Source organism: Coregonus lavaretus, assembly GCF_964263955.1.
Source record: "Coregonus lavaretus genome assembly, chromosome: 12".
NCBI lineage: Eukaryota > Metazoa > Chordata > Actinopteri > Salmoniformes > Salmonidae > Coregonus > Coregonus lavaretus.
The window spans coordinates 2,281,578-2,308,612 of NC_139999.1; the positions used below are offsets into that span (position 1 = coordinate 2,281,578).

Below are 27,035 nucleotides of genomic sequence, written 5' to 3' on the forward strand. Positions count from 1 at the left end.
TCCCTGCGTCTGAAATGGCACCCTAGTCCCTATATGGTGCACTCCTTTTGAACAGAGCTCTATGCAAGGCCTGGTCAAAAGTAGTGAACTACATAGAGAACAGGTTGCCATTTGGGATGCAGATGTGGGGCCATTTGTATCAGTGTCAGAGCAGGAGTGTTACTAGTACCTACGACCCCTGGTCTCCTCTCTCTCAGCCTCAGTCACTTCCTGCTTCCTGTCCTGTGCTTCATGAGACCAGCCCCAGGGGTTATGGGTTGCACTACCTTTGACCAGGGACTACAGGGAATAGGGTACCATTTGGGACAGATCTACAATCAACGCCTTTAAACACCACTCTTCATCATCTTCCCAGCCCACCACCCTCTTCATCACTGTCCCAGCCCACCACCCTCTTCCCCTTCATCATTGTCCCAGCCCACCGCCCTCTTCATCACCGTCCCTGCCCACCACCCTCTTCATCACCGTCCCAGCCCACCACCTCTTCCTCACCGTCCCAGCCCACCGCCCTCTTTATCACCGTCCCAGCCCACCGCCCTCTTCATCACCGTCCCAGCCCACCGCCCTCTTCATCACCGTCCCAGCCCACCACCCTCTTCATCACCGTCCCAGCCCACCGCCCTCTTCATCACTGTCCCAGCCCACCGCCCTCTTCCTCTTCATCACCGTCCCAGCCCACCGCCCTCTTCATCACCGTCCCAGCCCACCGCCCTCTTCCTCACCGTCCCAGCCCACCACCCTCTTCCTCACCGTCCCAGCCCATCACCCTCTTCATCACCGTCCCAGCCCACCACCCTCTTCATCACCGTCCCAGCCCACCACCCTCTTCCTCTTCATCACTGTCCCAGCCCACCACCCTCTTCCTCTTCATCACCGTCCCAGCCCACCGCCCTCTTCATCACCGTCCCAGCCCACCGCCCTCTTCATCACCGTCCCAGCCCACCGCCCTCTTCATCACTGTCCCAGCCCACCGCCCTCTTCCTCTTCATCACCGTCCCAGCCCACCACCCTCTTCCTCACCGTCCCAGCCCACCGCCCTCTTCCTCTTCATCACCGTCCCAGCCCACCACCCTCTTCCTCACCGTCCCAGCCCACCACCCTCTTCCTCACCGTCCCAGCCCACCGCCCTCTTCGTCCCAGCCCACCGCCCTCTTCATCACCGTCCCAGCCCACCACCCTCTTCCTCCCCATCCCAGCCCACCACCCTCTTCCTCTTCCTCCCCATCCCAGCCCACCACCCTCTTCCTCTTCCTCCCCATCCCAGCCCACCGCCCTCTTCCTCTTCCTCACCGTCCCAGCCCACCGCCCTCTTCCTCACCGTCCCAGCCCACCGCCCTCTTCCTCACCATCCCAGCCCACCGCCCTCTTCCTCACCGTCCCAGCCCACCGCCCTCTTCCTCACCGTCCCAGCCCACCACCCTCTTCATCACCGTCCCAGCCCACCACCCTCTTCATCACCGTCCCAGCCCACCACCCTCTTCCTCACTGTCCCAGCCCACCACCCTCTTCATCACCGTCCCAGCCCACCACCCTCTTCCTCACTGTCCCAGCCCACCACCCTCTTCATCACCGTCCCAGCCCACCACCCTCTTCATTCAGGTCTATAAAAACCAAAAGATATATGCCATATCATATTTTGTTTTTAAAGAGTTAAAGACAAGACACAAATATATAAAATAAGGATATGTTTCTCAGTTCATTCAATCTTTTGCATTTTGTCATTGGTCTATCAGTTCCACAGGGGTTAGGGTCCGGGTACAGGGGGGGGTAACAGCCAGCCAGCAGAGGGAGTGGCTATACAGGATGGAACACCAGAGTACAGTCCTCTCCGTCTCTGTCCCGGCCCAGGAACAGGCTCTGATTGGCCAGTTCCTCCAGGTTGTTGGGCTGTGTCCTCCTCAGGTAGTGGTTGACTATCTTGGCGTCCAGTCTGCTCTGGTGAGAGACGCTCTCGTAGGGTTTAGGGTCCAAGTCTAGGATGGACACGGAGTAGTTGAAGCGAGGCTTCGCAGGCTGGATCTCCACGCTCTGGTCCAACCTACAGGGAGGAAACATGCAGTAATTCAATACAGCATCTCCTTCCAGGAACAGCTACAGAGCAGTGCCCCGCAGCAGATAGCAACACTTTAACGCAGGGTTGGTCAATCCTATATGTAAGGTCTCAGGGTGTTGTTCCAGCCCAGCAGGAAGCGTTTTTAGTAAAAGTTAACGAGTTCTCACCCGTCGTCTTCCCCACAGGTTGCTATGGCGACCATGATAGAGCAGTCCTTGGCTGTCATGGCAACTCTGTACTGGTGGACCTGATGGGAAGAAGTCATATTAAAACGACATGAAACTGCATTTATCATATTATACAACATATTACATGAAACTGCATTTATCATATTATGCAATATATTACATTTATCACATCATACAACATATTACATGAAACTGCATTTATCATATTATACGACATTAAACTGCATTTATCACATCATACGACATTATATTAAACTGCATCTTTCATATTATACAAAATTATATTTCATTAAACTGCATTTATCATATTATACAACATTACATGAAACTGCATTTATCACATCATACGACATATTTCATTAAACTGCATTTATCATATCATATTACATTAAACTGCATTTATCATATTATACAACATTACATGAAACTGCATTTATCATATCATACAACATATTACATGAAATGATATTTATCATATTAAATTACATTAAACTGCATGTATCATATCATACAACATATTACATTTATCACATCATACAACACATTACATTAAACTGCATTTATCATATTATACAACATATTACATTAAACTGCATTTATCATATTATACAACATATTACATGAAACGATATTTATCATATCATACAACATATTACATTAAACTGCATGTATCATATTGTACACCTTGACATTTCAATGGAAAAATTGATTATATTAAATGGTATTGCATCTGAATAGGGGAAAACACACTAATCACAAAAAGTCCCTTATCAATTCAATTGATATTTATACAGTCTTCTGTAAAGAACCAAGACAGTTTGCTTCAATACTGTCGATATACAGGTGTTCATCGTTACGTCACGTCGGTTAGAAAGAAGAGATTCTCACCTTCCCTACGGCGTATTCGACAGAGCCGTCGTCTTCAGCGGGACAGTTCTGGACCTTCTCCAGGAAGCTCTGGTTGTACGGCCCGTCTATCTGGAGTCTGCTTCTACAGGAGGGAGCATCAGTCACCGTCTTTAAAGGTCCACTCTGTGATATTTGCAGCAGCTTTTGAGCATTTAAATGAATGATACATAAATTGTACATCTGTCAGTCCCTGGCCATTAAGAGAAGTCATCATTACAGTATAGACTACCAGTAACACCAAATCAGATATCAGTAACACCAAATCAGATACCAGTAACACCAAATCAGATCATGTGTCGGCCTACATGAAGGACTGAGTTGCAGGGTTGGGGAGTACATGTAATCTGATTACAAAAAAGAAAGAATGTTAGCTTACCAGAAAAAATATTGTAATCAGATTACAGATACTTTTGAAAAACTAGATGATCACTTATTGGATTACTTTAAAATTCAAAAAGGATGTTTGTAAAAAAAAAAAAAAAAAAACACTAAAAAACATAATGACGCCTTTGTTTTCTAAATGACATTCAATTAGGCAGTGAACAAAGGTGCAAGTTAAAGTAGAGCTGGGCAATATATCGAATTAATTCAATAATTTCCAAATTAATTTTCACGTGATATTCACCTAGCCTCTTCCTCTGTTAACATATATCAAGCTCCTCCCCCTGCCACTCACACCAACAAAGATGAGGTCACTTCTTCCTCTCTGAAAAGCGGTTTCAACTCGCTATTTGCATTTGGAGGTTTGGTACAAAAGAAATCGGTCATATGGACACCGAAACACATTGAGACATTATTTTACTGTAATAGAGAAGTTAACCTTTCTAAATGATACCCTTTTTACGTCTCAACTCCTCAAATTGAGCTCAGAGCGGACACTACTAAAACAGGAGTATGAATGAACACTGATTCTGGAAAATTCATGCTCAGTTTGTTGAGCAGTCCAAAGACTGTTATACTAGTTGTCTAGTCTGTGTTTCACAACATGTGCAATAAATCATAAAACACAATTATATAAAGAAATTGGCAACTCGTTCTGATTCTGAGAAATAAAGTAGGCCACGTGATTTCAACATCTGAACAAAGCGGACAGGCTAACATGCTGTTCAAACAGTTGGGAGACGGACAGAAGGATGTGTTCATAATTTAACTGTTCTGCGTTGTTTGCTATCAAATAGATCACTAGCACATGGGCTTGTGCTAGAGAGATTGTTTATGAGACCTGTGTTCATTTTCTATAATGCCTGCTACCAGAAGTTAGTTATTATTAGTGAATGTACATTATGCATGGTTGTGGTTAACAAAAAGGGCATTTCATAGACATACTTGAAAGCCAGATCAGTGATTATTGCAAAAAAGCAGGTTAAACCATTTTGATAAAATAATTGGGTGTTTATGGTTGTGGGAGGCTTATATTTAGCCTAGGTATAATTTCACAAGCCCTGAATTCATTAGATTATTGCTGACTGTCTGAAATGCAGTGTATTTAACCTTTAAATTGTCCAACAAAGCTTATTTAGAGAGAAAAAATGTTTAAACACATATAAGTTTAATAAAATCAAATAACTAGAGGTGACTTCTAGGCCACATCGTTCAGCCCTAACTAAGTTTGTACGACCGGAGCGATCCTGACCACAAGTCAGAGACCACTAAGATGACCACCAATCAGAGACCACTATGATGACACACCAAATGATGACCACCAATCAGAGACCACTATGATGACACACCAAATGATGACCACCAATCAGAGACCACTATGATGACACACCAAATGATGACCACCAATCAGAGACCACTATGATGACACACCAAATGCATTTGATGGATCCTTTTTGTCTTCTTCAAATTACCTTTAAGGGGAAAGTAATCAAAAAGTAACTGAAAGTAATCAGATTACGTTACTGAGTTTGGGTAATCCAAAGTTACGTTACTGATTACAATTATGGACCGTACCTAGTAACTAACATATACCATTTACAAAGTAACCTACACTGGTGATTTGACCGTGTGCACATGCCATCTAGTGGTCTATCTATGTTAAGTACATGCCAAATGAGTTGATGAATTTACACAGTACATTCAATCCTTCACTGGAGAACAGTGAAAAAAAACATCCACACAGTACAGTTATGGGTACACTCAATATGGCCGCCGGTCCACCCATGATAGTACAGTGACTTGAATGGGAAGGTCCATTCTAGTCATTCTACGTCTATAGATCCATCAGTAGTGTCCGGTACAGGTTCTCACCTCTCTTTGGGGAACTTTTGTAAATACTGCTCCACTCGTTTAAACAGGGGGTTCAAACCCTCGATGTCTAAGCTATCCAGCATCTGAGTCCCCAGGATTTTGTCCAAGACACAATCTTTGGGAAGGCCGTGGTTACCTGAAATAAAAAATAAACAATTGATTAGACTTAACAACATACACTCAGTGGCCAGTTTATTAGGTACACCCATCTAGTACTGGGTTGGACCCTCTTTTGCCTCCAAAAACTGCCTGATTTCTTCTGCGCATGGAAACATTGCTCAAATGGTATCAAGGGACCTAACGTGTGCCAGGAAAACATTCCCCACACCGTTACACCACCACCACCAGCCGGTACCGTTGACACCAGGCAGGAAGGAACCATGGACCCATGCTGCTTACGCCAAATCCTGACTGTCATCAGCATGACGCAACAGGAACCGGGATTCGTCGGACCAGGCAATGTTTTTCCACTCCTCAATTATGGAGAACGACCACAATGGGTTCCACTCCTCAGTTGTCCGGTGTTGGTGATGGCGTGCCCACTGGAGCCGCTTCTTCTTGTTTTTAGCTGATGGGAGTGGAACCCGGTGTGGTCGTCTGCTGCGACAGCCCATCCGTGACAAGGACCGACAAGTTGTGTGTTCCGAGATGCTGTTCTGCACACAACTGATGTACTGCGCCGTTATTTGTCTGTTTGTGGCCTGCCTGCACAGCGTTAGCCTGGTCCTATGTAGCCAACTCTTATACACTGCAGTGAAGCAGTGTTAGCCTGGTCCTATGTAGCAAACTCTTATACACTGCAGTGAAGCACAGCGTTAGCCTGGTCCTATGTAGCCAACTCTTAAACACTGCAGTGAAGCATAGCGTTAGCCTGGTCCCACGTAGCCAACTCTTATACACTGCAGTGAAGCATAGCGTTAGCCTGGTCCCACGTAGCCAACTCTTATACACTGCAGTGAAGCACAGCGTTAGCCTGGTCCCACGTAGCCAACTCTTATACACTGCAGTGAAGCACAGCGTTAGCCTGGTCCCACGAAGCCAACTCTTATACACTGCAGTGAAGCACAGCGTTAGCCTGGTCCCACGTAGCCAACTCTTATACACTGCAGTGAAGCATAGCGTTAGCCTGGTCCCACGTAGCCAACTCTTATACACTGCAGTGAAGCACAGCGTTAGCCTGGTCCCACGTAGCCAACTCTTATACACTGCAGTGAAGCACAGCGTTAGCCTGGTCCTATGTAGCCAACTCTTATACACTGCAGTGAAGCACAGCGTTAGCCTGGTCCTATGTAGCCAACTCTTATACACTGCAGTGAAGCACAGCGTTAGCCTGGTCCCACGTAGCCAACTCTTATACACTGCAGTGAAGCACAGCGTTAGCCTGGTCCTATGTAGCCAACTCTTATACACTGCAGTGAAGCATAGCGTTAGCCTGGTCCTATGTAGCCAACTCTTATACACTGCAGTGAAGCACAGCGTTAGCCTGGTCCCACGTAGCCAACTCTTATACACTGCAGTGAAGCACAGCGTTAGCCTGGTCCTATGTAGCCAACTCTTATACACTGCAGTGAAGCACAGCGTTAGCCTGGTCCTATGTAGCCAACTCTTATACACTGCAGTGAAGCACAGCGTTAGCCTGGTCCCACGTAGCCAACTCTTATACACTGCAGTGAAGCACAGCGTTAGCCTGGTCCCACGTAGCCAACTCTTATACACTGCAGTGAAGCACAGCGTTAGCCTGGTCCTATGTAGCCAACTCTTATACACTGCAGTGAAGCACAGCGTTAGCCTGGTCCTATGTAGCCAACTCTTATACACTGCAGTGAAGCACAGCGTTAGCCTGGTCCCACGTAGCCAACTCTTATACACTGCAGTGAAGCACAGCGTTAGCCTGGTCCTATGTAGCCAACTCTTATACACTGCAGTGAAGCATAGCGTTAGCCTGGTCCTATGTAGCCAACTCTTATACACTGCAGTGAAGCACAGCGTTAGCCTGGTCCCACGTAGCCAACTCTTATACACTGCAGTGAAGCACAGCGTTAGCCTGGTCCTATGTAGCCAACTCTTATACACTGCAGTGAAGCACAGCGTTAGCCTGGTCCTATGTAGCCAACTCTTATACACTGCAGTGAAGCACAGCGTTAGCCTGGTCCCACGTAGCCAACTCTTATACACTGCAGTGAAGCACAGCGTTAGCCTGGTCCCACGTAGCCAACTCTTATACACTGCAGTGAAGCACAGCGTTAGCCTGGTCCTATGTAGCCAACTCTTATACACTGCAGTGAAGAACAGCGTTAGCCTGGTCCTATGTAGCCAACTCTTATACACTGCAGTGAAGCACAGCGTTAGCCTGGTCCTATGTAGCCAACTCTTATACACTGCAGTGAAGCACAGCGTTAGCCTGGTCCTATGTAGCCAACTCTTATACACTGCAGTGAAGCACAGCGTTAGCCTGGTCCCACGTAGCCAACTCTTATACACTGCAGTGAAGCACAGCGTTAGCCTGGTCCCACGTAGCCAACTCTTATACACTGCAGTGAAGCACAGCGTTAGCCTGGTCCTATGTAGCCAACTCTTATACACTGCAGTGAAGCACAGCGTTAGCCTGGTCCTATGTAGCCAACTCTTATACACTGCAGTGAAGCACAGCGTTAGCCTGGTCCCACGTAGCCAACTCTTATACACTGCAGTGAAGCACAGCGTTAGCCTGGTCCCACGTAGCCAACTCTTATACACTGCAGTGAAGCACAGCGTTAGCCTGGTCCTATGTAGCCAACTCTTATACACCGCAGTGAAGCACAGCGTTAGCCTGGTCCTATGTAGCCAACTCTTATACACTGCAGTGAAGCACAGCGTTAGCCTGGTCCCACGTAGCCAACTCTTATACACTGCAGTGAAGCACAGCGTTAGCCTGGTCCTATGTAGCCAACTCTTATACACTGCAGTGAAGCACAGCGTTAGCCTGGTCCTATGTAGCCAACTCTTATACACTGCAGTGAAGCAGTGTTAGCCTGGTCCTATGTAGCAAACTCTTATACACTGCAGTGAAGCATAGCGTTAGCCTGGTCCCACGTAGCCAACTCTTATACACTGCAGTGAAGCACAGCGTTAGCCTGGTCCCACGTAGCCAACTCTTATACACTGCAGTGAAGCATAGCGTTAGCCTGGTCCCACGTAGCCAACTCTTATACACTGCAGTGAAGCACAGCGTTAGCCTGGTCCCACGTAGCCAACTCTTATACACTGCAGTGAAGCACAGCGTTAGCCTGGTCCTATGTAGCCAACTCTTATACACTGCAGTGAAGCACAGCGTTAGCCTGGTCCTATGTAGCCAACTCTTATACACTGCAGTGAAGCACAGCGTTAGCCTGGTCCCACGTAGCCAACTCTTATACACTGCAGTGAAGCACAGCGTTAGCCTGGTCCTATGTAGCCAACTCTTATACACTGCAGTGAAGCACAGCGTTAGCCTGGTCCTATGTAGCCAACTCTTATACACTGCAGTGAAGCACAGCGTTAGCCTGGTCCTATGTAGCCAACTCTTATACACTGCAGTGAAGCATAGCGTTAGCCTGGTCCTATGTAGCCAACTCTTATACACTGCAGTGAAGCACAGCGTTAGCCTGGTCCCACGTAGCCAACTCTTATACACTGCAGTGAAGCACAGCGTTAGCCTGGTCCCACGTAGCCAACTCTTATACACTGCAGTGAAGCACAGCGTTAGCCTGGTCCTATGTAGCCAACTCTTATACACCGCAGTGAAGCATAGCGTTAGCCTGGTCCTATGTAGCCAACTCTTATACACTGCAGTGAAGCACAGCGTTAGCCTGGTCCCACGTAGCCAACTCTTATACACTGCAGTGAAGCACAGCGTTAGCCTGGTCCTATGTAGCCAACTCTTATACACTGCAGTGAAGCACAGCGTTAGCCTGGTCCTATGTAGCCAACTCGTATACACTGCAGTGAAGCACAGCGTTAGCCTGGTCCCACGTAGCCAACTCTTATACACTGCAGTGAAGCACAGCGTTAGCCTGGTCCCACGTAGCCAACTCTTATACACTGCAGTGAAGCACAGCGTTAGCCTGGTCCTATGTAGCCAACTCTTATACACTGCAGTGAAGCACAGCGTTAGCCTGGTCCTATGTAGCCAACTCTTATACACTGCAGTGAAGCACAGCGTTAGCCTGGTCCCACGTAGCCAACTCTTATACACTGCAGTGAAGCACAGCGTTAGCCTGGTCCCACGTAGCCAACTCTTATACACTGCAGTGAAGCACAGCGTTAGCCTGGTCCTATGTAGCCAACTCTTATACACCGCAGTGAAGCACAGCGTTAGCCTGGTCCTATGTAGCCAACTCTTATACACTGCAGTGAAGCACAGCGTTAGCCTGGTCCCACGTAGCCAACTCTTATACACTGCAGTGAAGCACAGCGTTAGCCTGGTCCTATGTAGCCAACTCTTATACACTGCAGTGAAGCACAGCGTTAGCCTGGTCCTATGTAGCCAACTCTTATACACTGCAGTGAAGCAGTGTTAGCCTGGTCCTATGTAGCAAACTCTTATACACTGCAGTGAAGCACAGCGTTAGCCTGGTCCTATGTAGCCAACTCTTATACACTGCAGTGAAGCATAGCGTTAGCCTGGTCCCACGTAGCCAACTCTTATACACTGCAGTGAAGCACAGCGTTAGCCTGGTCCCACGTAGCCAACTCTTATACACTGCAGTGAAGCACAGCGTTAGCCTGGTCCCACGTAGCCAACTCTTATACACTGCAGTGAAGCATAGCGTTAGCCTGGTCCCACGTAGCCAACTCTTATACACTGCAGTGAAGCACAGCGTTAGCCTGGTCCCACGTAGCCAACTCTTATACACTGCAGTGAAGCACAGCGTTAGCCTGGTCCTATGTAGCCAACTCTTATACACTGCAGTGAAGCACAGCGTTAGCCTGGTCCTATGTAGCCAACTCTTATACACTGCAGTGAAGCACAGCGTTAGCCTGGTCCCAAGTAGCCAACTCTTATACACTGCAGTGAAGCACAGCGTTAGCCTGGTCCTATGTAGCCAACTCTTATACACTGCAGTGAAGCATAGCGTTAGCCTGGTCCTATGTAGCCAACTCTTATACACTGCAGTAAAGCACAGCGTTAGCCTGGTCCCACGTAGCCAACTCTTATACACTGCAGTGAAGCACAGCGTTAGCCTGGTCCTATGTAGCCAACTCTTATACACTGCAGTGAAGCACAGCGTTAGCCTGGTCCTATGTAGCCAACTCTTATACACTGCAGTGAAGCACAGCGTTAGCCTGGTCCCACGTAGCCAACTCTTATACACTGCAGTGAAGCACAGCGTTAGCATGGTCCCACGTAGCCAACTCTTATACACTGCAGTGAAGAACAGCGTTAGCCTGGTCCCACGTAGCCAACTCTTATACACTGCAGTGAAGCACAGCGTTAGCCTGGTCCCACGTAGCCAACTCTTATACACTGCAGTGAAGCATAGCGTTAGCCTGGTCCTATGTAGCCAACTCTTATACACTGCAGTGAAGCACAGCGTTAGCCTGGTCCCACGTAGCCAACTCTTATACACTGCAGTGAAGCACAGCGTTAGCCTGGTCCTATGTAGCCAACTCTTATACACTGCAGTGAAGCATAGCGTTAGCCTGGTCCTATGTAGCCAACTCTTATACACTGCAGTGAAGCACAGCGTTAGCCTGGTCCCACGTAGCCAACTCTTATACACTGCAGTGAAGCACAGCGTTAGCCTGGTCCTATGTAGCCAACTCTTATACACTGCAGTGAAGCACAGCGTTAGCCTGGTCCTATGTAGCCAACTCTTATACACTGCAGTGAAGCACAGCGTTAGCCTGGTCCCACGTAGCCAACTCTTATACACTGCAGTGAAGCACAGCGTTAGCCTGGTCCCACGTAGCCAACTCTTATACACTGCAGTGAAGCACAGCGTTAGCCTGGTCCCACGTAGCCAACTCTTATACACTGCAGTGAAGCACAGCGTTAGCCTGGTCCCACGTAGCCAACTCTTATACACTGCAGTGAAGCACAGCGTTAGCCTGGTCCCACGTAGCCAACTCTTATACACTGCAGTGAAGCACAGCGTTAGCCTGGTCCTATGTAGCCAACTCTTATACACTGCAGTGAAGCACAGCGTTAGCCTGGTCCCACGTAGCCAACTCTTATACACCGCAGTGAAGCACAGCGTTAGCCTGGTCCTATGTAGCCAACTCTTATACACTGCAGTGAAGCACAGCGTTAGCCTGGTCCCACGTAGCCAACTCTTATACACTGCAGTGAAGCACAGCGTTAGCCTGGTCCCACGTAGCCAACTCTTATACACTGCAGTGAAGCATAGCGTTAGCCTGGTCCTATGTAGCCAACTCTTATACACTGCAGTGAAGCACATCGTTAGCCTGGTCCCACGTACCCAACTCTTATACACTGCAGTGAAGAACAGCGTTAGCCTGGTCCCACGTAGCCAACTCTTATACACTGCAGTGAAGCATAGCGTTAGCCTGGTCCTATGTAGCCAACTCTTATACACTGCAGTGAAGCACAGCGTTAGCCTGGTCCCACGTAGCCAACTCTTATACACTGCAGTGAAGCACAGCGTTAGCCTGGTCCCACGTAGCCAACTCTTATACACTGCAGTGAAGCACAGCGTTAGCCTGGTCCTATGTAGCCAACTCTTATACACTGCAGTGAAGCACAGCGTTAGCCTGGTCCCACGTAGCCAACTCTTATACACTGCAGTGAAGCACAGCGTTAGCCTGGTCCCACGTAGCCAACTCTTATACACTGCAGTGAAGCACAGCGTTAGCCTGGTCCTATGTAGCCAACTCTTATACACTGCAGTGAAGAACAGCGTTAGCCTGGTCCCACGTAGTCAACTCTTATACACTGCAGTGAAGCACAGCGTTAGCCTGGTCCCACGTAGCAAACTCCTATACACTGCAGTGAAACACAGCGTTAGCCTGGTCCTATGTAGCCAACTCTTATACACTGCAGTGAAGCACAGCGTTAGCCTGGTCCCACGTAGCCAACTCTTATACACTGCAGTGAAGCACAGCGTTAGCCTGGTCCCACGTAGCCAACTCTTATACACTGCAGTGAAGCATAGCGTTAGCCTGGTCCCACGTAGCCAACTCTTATACACTGCAGTGAAGCATAGCGTTAGCCTGGTCCTATGTAGCCAACTCTTATACACTGCAGTGAAGCACAGCGTTAGCCTGGTCCCACGTAGCCAACTCTTATACACTGCAGTGAAGCATAGCGTTAGCCTGGTCCCACGTAGCCAACTCTTATACACTGCAGTGAAGGACAGCGTTAGCCTGGTCCCACGTAGCCAACTCTTATACACTGCAGTGAAGCACAGCGTTAGCCTGGTCCCACGTAGCCAACTCTTATACACTGCAGTGAAGCATAGCGTTAGCCTGGTCCCACGTAGCCAACTCTTATACACTGCAGTGAAGCACAGCGTTAGCCTGGTCCTATGTAGCCAACTCTTATACACTGCAGTGAAGCATAGCGTTAGCCTGGTCCCACGTAGCCAACTCTTATACACTGCAGTGAAGCACAGCGTTAGCCTGGTCCCACGTAGCCAACTCTTATACACTGCAGTGAAGCACAGCGTTAGCCTGGTCCCACGTAGCCAACTCTTATACACTGCAGTGAAGCATAGCGTTAGCCTGGTCCTATGTAGCCAACTCTTATACACTGCAGTGAAGCACAGCGTTAGCCTGGTCCCACGTAGCCAACTCTTATACACTGCAGTGAAGCACAGCGTTAGCCTGGTCCCACGTAGCCAACTCTTATACACTGCAGTGAAGCACAGCGTTAGCCTGGTCCCACGTAGCCAACTCTTATACACTGCAGTGAAGCATAGCGTTAGCCTGGTCCCACGTAGCCAACTCTTATACACTGCAGTGAAGCACAGCGTTAGCCTGATCCTATGTAGCCAACTCTTATACACTGCAGTGAAGCACAGCGTTAGCCTGGTCCCACGTAGCCAACTCTTATACACTGCAGTGATCTTATACACTGCAGTGAAGCACAGCGTTAGCCTGGTCCCACGTAGCCAACTCTTATACACTGCAGTGAAGCACAGCGTTAGCCTGATCCTATGTAGCCAACTCTTATACACTGCAGTGAAGCACAGCGTTAGCCTGGTCCCACGTAGCCAACTCTTATACACTGCAGTGAAGCATAGCGTTAGCCTGGTCCCACGTAGCCAACTCTTATACACTGCAGTGAAGGACAGCGTTAGCCTGGTCCCACGTAGCCAACTCTTATACACTGCAGTGAAGCATAGCGTTAGCCTGGTCCCACGTAGCCAACTCTTATACACTGCAGTGAAGCATAGCGTTAGCCTGGTCCCACGTAGCCAACTCTTATACACTGCAGTGAAGCACAGCGTTAGCCTGGTCTCACGTAGCCAACTCTTATACACTGCAGTGAAGCACAGCGTTAGCCTGGTCCCACGTAGCCAACTCTTATACACTGCAGTGAAGCATAGCGTTAGCCTGGTCCTATGTAGCCAACTCTTATACACTGCAGTGAAGCATAGCGTTAGCCTGGTCCTATGTAGCCAACTCTTATACACTGCAGTGAAGCATAGCGTTAGCCTGGTCCTATGTAGCCAACTCTTATACACTGCAGTGAAGCACAGCGTTAGCCTGGTCCCACGTAGCCAACTCTTATACACTGCAGTGAAGCACAGCGTTAGCCTGGTCCCACGTAGCCAACTCTTATACACTGCAGTGAAGCATAGCGTTAGCCTGGTCCCACGTAGCCAACTCTTATACACTGCAGTGAAGCATAGCGTTAGCCTGGTCCCACGTAGCCAACTCTTATACACTGCAGTGAAGCATAGCGTTAGCCTGGTCCTATGTAGCCAACTCTTATACACTGCAGTGAAGCACAGCGTTAGCCTAACACCACCAGGCTACTACTAGGGTATCTTTGTGATAGTCCTAGTCCCAGTCTCACCGTTGCGTAGCAGGTCCCGGGGCAGTAGGCTGGCCTCGCACGTCACTCTGCCCTCAGACAGGTGTGTCTTCCTGGGCTGCCCGGAGCGAGGACAGTCCCAGGAGCTCAACAGGGCGCTCACGATCACCTGGATCAACTCATTCAGAACCACCTGGGGATTAAACAGAGTTACAGGAAAGAGGACAGAATATTACATCTATTACTCAAATTCACAGAACAAAAATATAAACGCAACATGTAAAGTGTTGGTCCCATGTTTCATGAGCTGAAATAAAAGATCACAGAAATTTTACATACAGTGAGGGAAAAAAGTATTTGATCCCCTGCTGATTTTGTACGTTTGCCCACTGACAAAGAAATGATCAGTCTATAATTTTAATGGTAGGTTTATTTGAGCAGTGAGAGACAGAATAACAACAACAAAATTAAGGAAAACGCATGTCAAAAATGTTATACATTGATTTTCATTTTAATGAGGGAAATAAGTATTTGACCCCTCTGCAAAACATGACTTAGTATTTTGTGGCAAAACCCTTGTTGGCAATCACAGAGGTCAGACGTTTCTTGTAGTTGGCCACCAGGTTTGCACACATCTCAGGAGGGATTTTGTTCCACTCCTCTTTGCAGATCTTCTCCAAATCATTAAGGTTTCGAGGCATGACAATGACCCAAAACACACGGCCAAGGCAACAAAGGAGTGGCTCAAGAAGAAGCACATTAAGGTCCTGGAGTGGCCTAGCCAGTCTCCAGACCTTAACCCCATAGAAAATCTGTGGAGGGAGCTGAAGGTTTGAGTTGCCAAAGGCATGACTACCCTTTTTCTTTAAAAGGTATCTGTGACCAGAGGCATATCTGTATTCCCAGTCATGTGAAATCCATAGATTAGGGCCTAATGAATTTATTTCAATTGACTGATTTCCTTATATGAACTGTAACTCAGTAAAATGTTGCGTTTTTATTTTTGTTCAGTGTAAATAACTAGCATATGCAGAGTGAGTGGGGAAACAATGAAGGTAGTATTTTACACATCAAAATAATACAGAGAAACATTTGACATCTTCTCACCATTTCGCTGCCCCCAAATATGACCATGTTTGGCAGCAGCAAAATCATGCTTGTAATCAGAAACCCATAACAACTAACATTAAAAAGGAAAGTCAAACAATAATAATAATAATAATAATAATAATAATATGCCATTTAGCAGACGCTTTTATCCAAAGCGACTTACAGTCATGTGTGCATACATTTTTACGTATGGGCGGTCCCGGGGATCGAACCCACTACCCTGGCGTTACAAGCACCATGCTCTACCAGCTGAGCTACAGAGGACCACAATAACACGTGGATGACTAGTTTGGATACCAACCTTACTGGGCTGCGGTCTGCTGATAAGGCTGCCACTAGGGAGGAAGTACGGTCGTAGATGCTGAGCCAAGTCATCTAGGTCCTGTAACACGTCTGCATCATCATTACAGCTGTAGATACACTCTCCACCCTGGACAGAGAGACAGATTTAACCCTAACAGCTGTAGATCCACCCTGGACAGAGAGACACATTTAACCCTAACAGCTGTAGATACACCCTGGACAGACAGACACATTTAACCCTAACAGCTGTAGATACACCCTGGACAGACAGACACATTTAACCCTAACAGCTGTAGATCCACCCTGGACAGAGAGACACATTTAACCCTAACAGCTGTAGATACACCCTGGACAGAGAGACACATTTAACCCTAACAGCTGTAGATCCACCCTGGACAGAGAGACACATTTAACCCTAACAGCTGTAGATACACCCTGGACAGACAGAGTAAGGAAAGATTTAAAAGGTGCTATAACTTATTTGTCAGTCCAACATGGCTGCCAGGGACTTCACAATATGATATTATCACGATACCTCGGTGCCGATTCGATATGTATTGGAGCGTCTGCTAAATGACTCAAATGTAAATGTATTGCGATTCAATACTGTGATTCTATTGCGATTGGATGTTCCAAACATCTTGCTCACCATATGTCTGCTGCAGTGGGACAAGAGAGAGCCATGAGAACACAAGTCTTGATCAGTCATGGAAATAAAAGTACTGAAAACGAATTGGCTCCCTGTTTAAAAAAGATGAGGGAGAACAAGCTATGAAGGGAAGATACTGGAGTTTTGGAGCAGGTATAGCCGACTAGAGAAAAAAATAACATTGTGATATATCGTCAATAATAATATCCCGAAATGTAACTATAGATTTTTCCACCATCACTACAAGCCAATCAGTGTCCTCTTCCCCCAGTTCTGCAGGGTATCTACTGTATAACAGAAAGGACACTACAAGGCCTTAAAAAACATATTGGTTACATAGACAGGGGGACAGGACGACAGGACGACAGGACGACAGCAGTAAAACAGACAGGGGTTACATAGACAGGGGGACAGGAGTAAAACAGACAGGGGTTACATAGACAGGGGGACAGGGGGACAGCAGTAAAACAGACAGGGGTTACATAGACAGGACGACAGCAGTAAAACAGACAGGGGTTACATAGACAGGGGGACAGGACGACAGCAGTAAAACAGACAGGGGTTACATAGACAGGGGGACAGGACGACAGCAGTAAAACAGACAGGGGTTACATAGACAGGGGGACAGCAGTAAAACAGACAGGGGTTACATAGACAGGACGACAGCAGTAAAACAGACAGGGGTTACATAGACAGGGGGACAGCAGTAAAACAGACAGGGGTTACATAGACAGGGGGACAGCAGTAAAACAGACAGGGGTTACATAGACAGGGGGACAGCAGTAAAACAGACAGGGGTTACATAGACAGGGGGACAGGACGACAGCAGTAAAACAGACAGGGGTTACATAGACAGGGGGACAGCAGTAAAACAGACAGGGGTTACATAGACAGGGGGACAGGACGACAGCAGTAAAACAGACAGGGGTTACATAGACAGGGGGACAGGACAGCAGCAGAGGTATTGGGACATACCTTGAAGATGTTGAAGTTATTCTGTGGTTCCTCCATCAAGTGCATGATGGCTAGGCACATTCTCTGTTTGTTCCTAAAGCAGAGAGAGAGAGAGAGAGATTCAGGGACTCGTGTATCTTTATTCACATGCTGTGGAATCGTATTATCAACTGGTTGTATTAAAAGAGCACCAAGCTCTATAATATATAATAATAATATGCCATTTAGCAGACGCTTTTATCCAAAGCGACTTACAGTCATGCGTGCATACATTTTTTTGTGTATGGGTGGTCCCGGGGATCGAACCCACTACCTTGGCGTTACAAGCGCCGTGCTCTACCAGCTGAGCTACAGACGACCACGCTCTACTCTGAACAGGGTTTGATATATTGTCGTAGATATTATAGAGATGTGTAGTAGCCTAGGACTATCTGGTTATCTGTGGTACTATAGAGATAACCACATCTCTATAGTACCACAGATAGACCTAGGTTACTACATTTACTACACAGAGGCATGGAACAAGAGCGTCTGCTAAATGCCGCTAGGTGGAGATAACACAGATAGGAGCGTCTGCTAAATGACTAATATGGAAATGTAAATGTATTTTTATTTATTTATTTATTTATTTAACCTTTATTTAACCAGGTAAGCCAGTTGAGAACAAGTTCTCATTTACAACTGCGACCTGGCCAAGATAAAGCAAAGCAGTGCGATAAAAACAACAGTTACATATGGGGTAAACAAAACATAAAGTCAAAAATACAACAGAAAATATATATACAGTGTGTGCAAATGTAGTAAGTTATGGAGGTAAGGCAATAAATAGGCCATAGTGCAAAATAATTACAATAGTATTAACACTGGAATGCTAGATGTGCAAGAGATTAGAGTATGGGCAAGTGTAGAAAATGATTCCAGATCCCTCCTATGTACTTCACTCATTTCAGTCACCCTTTTTGGCCGATGGTGTTACAGACCTTTTTGTTGTTGTTGGGACAAGTGGCTTCAGCTTTCGGACAAGTAAAAAAATAAAAAAATCAGTCCTATTGTCTGAAGGACAAGTGGTTAAAAAAGTTAATGTCAAGCCCTCTATGTGTTCCACAAGGGCCACTGATAACTGGGCAGGTGAAGTGTACTGTTACTCACCCTGAGAACAGGTCCAAGGGACAGTACCGGCTCAGCCGTTTCCACTTTCCATTGGCTAACTGTTTATTTAGAGAGAAGACCACAACAGTCAGTCAGTCTCACGCCATCTCCATCAGGTGCAATTGTACCGTCTCACCACCAGGGGGCAGATACTGATTTATAACATTTAACGCCAGTTCTACAATCCCACCAAATCAAATCAAATTTTATTGGCCACATACGCCGAATACAACAGGTGCAGACATTACAGTGAAATGCTTACTTCCAGCCCTTAACCAACAGTGCATTTATTTTTTAAATAAAAAAGTACAATAAAACAACAAAAAAGTGTTGAGAAAAAAAAAGCTGAAGTAAAATAAAATAACAGTAGGGAGGTTATATATACAGGGGGGTACCGGTGCAGAGTCAATGGGCGGGGGCACCGGCTAGTTGAGGTAATATGTACATGTGGGTAGATACTGATAACACCAGAACAACAGTCAACTTTCACAACAAATGCCTACTCAAATATTTCACTAACCCCTTCCTATTCTTTGGTGTAGTCAAAACAAGCAGTAAAATTAAGCTAAAAATGCAAATCAAATTGTATTGGTCACACACACGTTTAGCAGATGTTATTGTGGGTGTAGCGAAATGCTTGTGTTCCTAGCTCCAACAGTGCAGTAGTATCTAACAATTCACAACAAAACACACAACCTCAAAGTAAAATAATGGAAATAATGAATATATAAATATTAGGATGAGCAATGTCGGAGTGGCATAGACTAAAATACAGTAGAATAGAATACAGTATAAACATATGAGATGAGGAAAGCAGTATGTAAACATTATTCAAGTGGCCAGTGATTCCATGTCTATGTATATAGGGCGGCAGCCTGCATGTATGCTCTCATGTTCTATTTGCTTATGTCCTTTCTCAGTGAAGAACCCTCAAAACAGTCATGCAACAGGTTATTCCAGCGTCATTCCCAAAACACTGTCAACTCACCTTAAAATGTTGATGCATACAGAACCGGCACACCTTGCTTTTGATGTCTTTCGTGACATGTGTAGAGGACGGTAGAAATCCGCACTTGGGCTGTAGAACACAAACAAGACAAGAATGACTCAACTAAAGTGAGTCACTGTGGATGAGTTGATTAACTGATTCCAACAAACTGCTATTTTCAGCTAAACACACTTATCCCTTTCTTATCATATGACTTGCAAACCCATGCTCCCTGACTCAGCCTTCCCTTAAGCCTGTTTTCAGGAACCCAGGCCCTAACGGTTTCACTATACTAGGAGTATCAGCACATATTTGTCTTTTAAATACTCTTGTCAAGTTTTTTTTATCATGTTTATTTAAACATTGTTTAAACAGGAATGTCAATTGATTTGAGAACCAGTTCTGTGTTTTTACTCACTGGTCAGTAACATCCTACTGTTTAACTACTGTAGTTAGTTACATTCTTTCAGTCAGCCATAATGTGGCTATGAGGTGAGGTCAGCCATAATGTGGCTATGAGGAGAGGTCAGCCATAATGTGGCTATGAGGGGAGGTCAGCCATAATGTGGCTATGAGGTGAGGTCAGCCATAATGTGGCTATGAGGGGAGGTCAGCCATAATGTGGCTATGAGGGGAGGTCAGCCATAATGTGGCTATGAGGTGAGGTCAGCCATAATGTGGCTATGAGGGGAGGTCAGCCATAATGTGGCTATGAGGGGAGGTCAGCCATAATGTGGCTATGAGGTGAGGTCAGCCATAATGTGGCTATGAGGGGAGGTCAGCCATAATGTGGCTATGAGGGGAGGTCAGCCATAATGTGGCTATGAGGTGAGGTCAGCCATAATGTGGCTATGAGGGGAGGTCAGCCATAATGTGGCTATGAGGGGAGGTCAGCCATAATGTGGCTATGAGGGGAGGTCAGCCTTAATGTGGCTATGAGGGGAGGTCAGCCATAATGTGGCTATGAGGGGAGGTCAGCCTTAATGTGGCTATGAGGTGAAGTCAGCCATAATGTGGCTATGAGGTGAAGTCAGCTGGTCATTCATAACAGATACACATGGGGGTGCTCCTCTACTCATTCTCCTATAGACCTTAATATCTCTACACAGAGGGAAGAGGACTGACACTTCATCTATAGACCTTAATATCTCTACACAGAGAGGACTGACACCTCATCTATAGTCCTTACTATCTCTACACAGAGAGGACTGACACCTCATCTATAGTCCTTAATATCTCTACACAGTGTTACGTGTGACGTGTTTTTCATTCTCCCCATTTCCCTGTGTAGTGTGTTTGTGTGTTCTGGGCATTACAGGTGTGCTGAGTTGCGGTTGACGATGGTGGGCGTGGTTTCGGTCCGGAGTCCTGGCAGCTGTAGCTGATTGACGAGAGTATACCCGTTTGCCGTGTGAGCTCAAGAGAGAGAGGGGACACTTGTTGTTTGGCTGTTTGAGGATTTGGTTATTGGTTGTGTTGATGCATCTTTGTTTGTGTTCCAGCCTGTTCTCCTGATGTACTCCACCCTACCTGGGTCCTGGAGAAGGGAAAGGTAGTTCTGCCCATGGGTGTACATTCACACGTAGATAACCCACTGTTTTACACACTAGGTTAGCCGGGCGGGTGTCACCCCTGTATTTGTGGTAACAGGTAGGAAAGCGGGTTAAGGCTTAGAGTGTGTTAGGAAGGATTAGGTGTGTAGAGGGGCCTTTTGTTTATTGTCATTACTTGGACCCCGTTCCCAAACATTCCCTTCTCTTACCTTTCTTGGTTTAGAGGACTGAGACTGTACCTTAATCTCTATACAGAGAGGACTGAGACTGTACCTTAATCTCTATACAGAGAGGACTGAGACTGTACCTTAATCTCTATACAGAGAGGACTGAGACTGTACCTTAATCTCTATACAGAGAGGACTGAGACTGTACCTTAATCTCTATACAGAGAGGACTGAGACTGTACCTTAATCTCTATACAGAGAGGACTGAGAATACAGAGAGGACTGAGACTGTACCTTAATCTCTATACAGAGAGGACTGAGAATACAGAGAGGACTGAGACTGTACCTTAATCTCTATACAGAGAGGACTGAGAATACAGAGAGGACTGAGACTGTACCTTAATCTCTATACAGAGAGGAGGTCTGTGTTCTCTGCAGCAGCAGCAGCAGGAGAGCTGGGTGAGATTCGGCAGACACAAGGCACATCCACTCAACGTATCCATCACTTTGTCACAGCGAGACTCTGCCACGACATATAAACACATACACAAATGTACTGTCACCGACATTAGGGGCCAGTTTCCCAGACACAAAATTAAGCCTGGTTCTGGACTAAAAAGCTTTTCAATGGAGAATCTCCATGGAGGATTTTTTGTTGACGGCTATGTGTATGTCTGTAGTGTAGAGGTTTAAGCTCTACAATCGCAAAGGAGGCAGTCCTTTCCTCTGGCTCATTCAATCAAAAGCAGTGTACTGTGAAGGGATTAGGGTGCTATTTGGGACACTGATATATTCCACAACACAATATGAGGAAATGTTCTATTTCATGATAAAACCTAAAGATGTCAAACCCTGATAATAAAGTAAAGAGAAGACGTACCTGGCCTTTCCTGCTGGACCTTCAATGACAGCTGCCGGACAAAGTCTAACGGGAGCTTCACAGCCTCCTGCATGAACAACAACATATTGATTAACTGATTAATTCATCTATATCATACAAAACTATATCAGAGAACATAAGAACTGACTATAACCTCTGAAGTTTAAACTATTTGACTGCCATATGTAACTTCCATTTCAACAAACAGCTACCACGCTAATGGCAGAACATGACATGAGACAGCTACCATGCTAATGGCATAACATGACATGAGACAGCTACCATGCTAATGGCATAACATGACATGAGACAGCTACCATGCTAATGGCATAACATGACATGAGACAGCTACCATGCTAATGGCATAACATGACATGAGACAGCTACCATGCTAATGGCATAACATGACATGAGACAGCTACCACGCTAATGGCATAACATGACATGAGACAGCTACCACGCTAATGGCATAACATGACATGAGACAGCTACCACGCTAATGGCATAACATGACATGAGACAGCTACCACGCTAATGGCATAACATGACATGAGACAGCTACCACGCTAATGGCATAACATGACATGAGACAGCTACCACGCTAATGGCATAACATGACATGAGACAGCTACCACGCTAATGGCATAACATGACATGAGACAGCTACCACGCTAATGGCATAACATGACATGAGACAGCTACCACGCTAATGGCATAACATGACATGAGACAGCTACCACGCTAATGGCATAACATGACATGAGACAGCTACCATGCTAATGGCATAACATGACATGAGACAGCTACCATGCTAATGGCATAACATGACATGAGACAGCTACCACGCTAATGGCATAACATGACATGAGACAGCTACCACGCTAATGGCATAACATGACATGAGACAGCTACCACGCTAATGGCATAACATGACATGAGACAGCTACCACGCTAATGGCATAACATGACATGAGACAGCTACCATGCTAATGGCATAACATGACATGAGACAGCTACCACGCTAATGGCATAACATGACATGAGACAGCTACCACGCTAATGGCATAACATGACATGAGACAGCTACCATGCTAATGGCATAACATGACATGAGACAGCTACCACGCTAATGGCATAACATGACATGAGACAGCTACCACGCTAATGGCATAACATGACATGAGACAGCTACCACGCTAATGGCATAACATGACATGAGACAGCTACCACGCTAATGGCATAACATGACATGAGACAGCTACCATGCTAATGGCATAACATGACATGAGACAGCTACCACGCTAATGGCATAACATGACATGAGACAGCTACCACGCTAATGGCATAACATGACATGAGACAGCTACCATGCTAATGGCATAACATGACATGAGACAGCTACCACGCTAATGGCATAACATGACATGAGACAGCTACCACGCTAATGGCATAACATGACATGAGACAGCTACCACGCTAATGGCATAACATGACATGAGACAGCTACCATGCTAATGGCATAACATGACATGAGACAGCTACCATGCTAATGGCATAACATGACATGAGACAGCTACCACGCTAATGGCATAACATGACATGAGACAGCTACCACGCTAATGGCATAACATGACATGAGACAGCTACCACGCTAATGGCATAACATGACATGAGACAGCTACCACGCTAATGGCATAACATGACATGAGACAGCTACCATGCTAATGGCATAACATGACATGAGACAGCTACCATGCTAATGGCATAACATGACATGAGACAGCTACCATGCTAATGGCATAACATGACATGAGACAGCTACCATGCTAATGGCATAACATGACATGAGACAGCTACCACGCTAATGGCATAACATGACATGAGACAGCTACCACGCTAATGGCATAACATGACATGAGACAGCTACCATGCTAATGGAATAACATGACAGCTACCACGCTATTGGCATAACATGACATGAGACAGCTACCATGCTAATGGCATAACATGACATGAGACAGCTACCATGCTAATGGCATAACATGACATGAGACAGCTACCATGCTAATGGCATAACATGACATGAGACAGCTACCACGCTAATGGCATAACATGACATGAGACAGCTACCACGCTAATGGCATAACATGACATGAGACAGCTACCATGCTAATGGCATAACATGACATGAGACAGCTACCACGCTAATGGCATAACATGACATGAGACAGCTACCACGCTAATGGCATAACATGACATGAGACAGCTACCATGCTAATGGCATAACATGACATGAGACAGCTACCACGCTAATGGCATAACATGACATGAGACAGCTACCACGCTAATGGCATAACATGACATGAGACAGCTACCACGCTAATGGCATAACATGACATGAGACAGCTACCACGCTAATGGCATAACATGACATGAGACAGCTACCACGCTAATGGCATAACATGACATGAGACAGCTACCATGCTAATGGCATAACATGACATGAGACAGCTACCACGCTAATGGCATAACATGACATGAGACAGCTACCACGCTAATGGCATAACATGACATGAGACAGCTACCACGCTAATGGCATAACATGACATGAGACAGCTACCATGCTAATGGCATAACATGACATGAGACAGCTACCATGCTAATGGCATAACATGACATGAGACAGCTACCACGCTAATGGCATAACATGACATGAGACAGCTACCACGCTAATGGCATAACATGACATGAGACAGCTACCACGCTAATGGCATAACATGACATGAGACAGCTACCATGCTAATGGCATAACATGACATGAGACAGCTACCATGCTAATGGCATAACATGACATGAGACAGCTACCATGCTAATGGCATAACATGACATGAGACAGCTACCATGCTAATGGCATAACATGACATGAGACAGCTACCACGCTAATGGCATAACATGACATGAGACAGCTACCACGCTAATGGCATAACATGACATGAGACAGCTACCACGCTAATGGCATAACATGACATGAGACAGCTACCATGCTAATGGCATAACATGACATGAGACAGCTACCATGCTAATGGCATAACATGACATGAGACAGCTACCATGCTAATGGCATAACATGACATGAGACAGCTACCATGCTAATGGCATAACATGACATGAGACAGCTACCATGCTAATGGCATAACATGACATGAGACAGCTACCACGCTAATGGCATAACATGACATGAGACAGCTACCACGCTAATGGCATAACATGACATGAGACAGCTACCACGCTAATGGCATAACATGACATGAGACAGCTACCATGCTAATGGCATAACATGACATGAGACAGCTACCACGCTAATGGCATAACATGACATGAGACAGCTACCATGCTAATGGCATAACATGACATGAGACAGCTACCATGCTAATGGCATAACATGACATGAGACAGCTACCATGCTAATGGCATAACATGACATGAGACAGCTACCACGCTAATGGCATAACATGACATGAGACAGCTACCACGCTAATGGCATAACATGACATGAGACATTTAACATGTGGGGGGAAAGGCACCATGCTGTTTGCAACAATATGGTTAGCACAGAAGAAGTATATCTTACGCCGTTGTGGACGAATTTCTCCCCCAGCAGTGGCTTCATGACATTTTGACTATAGTCAACTATGTTCTGTATGTGGTGGAAAGCTTGTTCTGTTGTCTGGAAGAGAAGAAAACAGATGGTCGAGAGAAATGAGGTTGCTGTGACAATCCTGAGTGTGCTCATTTTCATAGCTATGCATGATGCATACTTGTGTTTGTGCCTTCACTTGCTTGGTTGACAAAAGCAGTCAATGAAAGCCATTAACCCCAAGCTGGACCTTTTAGGGGCTTTTTAACACAAGTAAGGGACAGATGTTGGATCTGCTTCCCCTTCCCCAATACAAACCGTAACCATTAGCGACCAACCCAAAACGTACCCCAAATCCCTTTTCACAAGGAGTTGGATTGTGTTGTTGATTAACCATAACAAGACACTAAACGGTTCCCAGAATAAACCAATCCTAGACATGTCAATATGGTAGTACATTTGTTACCAAGCAAGATCTGGCAAGTTACGGTTGGAATGTTTATGAACTAACTTTACTAATGGGACATATTTTGCTGGATAGGATTTTCTAACCTTATGCGAGTTTTCGGCATCTTCTGTAGAATACTTCAGGAGCCGAAGGACTCTGGCGTGCTGAATAGGAGAGAAGAGGAGAGAGTTGTTAGATACAACAACATTGGGAATCCTTTTATAAAAGGTATCTAAATATAAAAATACGGTGGAGTAAAAGTTATTTGCTGAAACCCACGTGATAACGCAGCAAGGTTAGATAGCTAGCTAGCTCGTTTGACTTCCAAGGCATCAAAGACATGCAGCTAAGTTTAGTTAACGTTAACTATGACTCTAACGTTAATTAGTTAGCTTGTCAGCTAGCAACTGGTGTGGAAAAGTACCACAAGAATTAGATGACTTCTAGGAAAACAATCTTGTAGCAACTAAAGCAAACAATATTTTTACTTTCCACTGTTACAAGACATGGACGGCGCCAGACAACTTGGCCAGCTAGCTATTAACTCTCAGCTTACTAATGTTAGATAGCTAGCTGCATATGCTACCAATATTTTAGCTACTGTAGCTAACTAGCTCACCTGAACATGAGAAACCACTAGGCTTTTGTTGCCCTCCCCGTGGTATTTCCAGTCGTTCTCGTCCATTTTATCCAGTTCCATAACACAACTGTGTGTTGTACGCAAATGTATCTCTGTATCAACTCCGGCAGCTTTCCAAAGCCAACACACCATAAGTTCCGATGCTTTAAGAGTAACTTCAGCTCCTGACACCAAAGACACTGCTTCCACTGACGG

The 27,035-nt window shown here is 46.0% G+C and overlaps 1 protein-coding gene across 1 annotated transcript; it reads right to left on the minus strand.

Moving 5' to 3' along the window:
- Positions 1–1,573: 1,573 nt before the first annotated feature.
- LOC311139046 (inositol-pentakisphosphate 2-kinase-like) lies at positions 1,574–27,035 on the minus strand. The gene is made up of 14 exons (XM_084173893.1): positions 26,820–27,035; positions 26,305–26,364; positions 25,747–25,842; positions 22,116–22,182; positions 21,634–21,758; positions 19,516–19,605; positions 18,528–18,586; positions 17,400–17,472; positions 15,774–15,902; positions 14,405–14,555; positions 5,404–5,539; positions 3,130–3,232; positions 2,221–2,300; positions 1,574–2,038 (listed from the first exon to the last, which is right to left on the minus strand). Exons 1-14 carry the CDS (start codon positions 26,970–26,972, stop codon positions 1,795–1,797), a joined length of 1,566 nt encoding a protein of 521 aa, XP_084030019.1. The 5' UTR covers positions 26,973–27,035; the 3' UTR covers positions 1,574–1,794.

Excerpts from the sequence above, each read along its gene's own strand:
- LOC311139046 (XM_084173893.1), bottom strand. The coding sequence starts at position 26,972 with ATGGTGTGTTGGCTTTGGAAAGCTGCCGGAGTTGATACAGAGATACAT. Across the intron at positions 15,903-17,399 it reads ATAACTTCAACATCTTCAAG|GGTGGAGAGTGTATCTACAG; the intron begins GTATGTCCCAAT and ends CTCTCTGTCCAG. Across the intron at positions 2,039-2,220 it reads ACCTGTGGGGAAGACGACGG|GTTGGACCAGAGCGTGGAGA; the intron begins GTGAGAACTCGT and ends TCCTCCCTGTAG.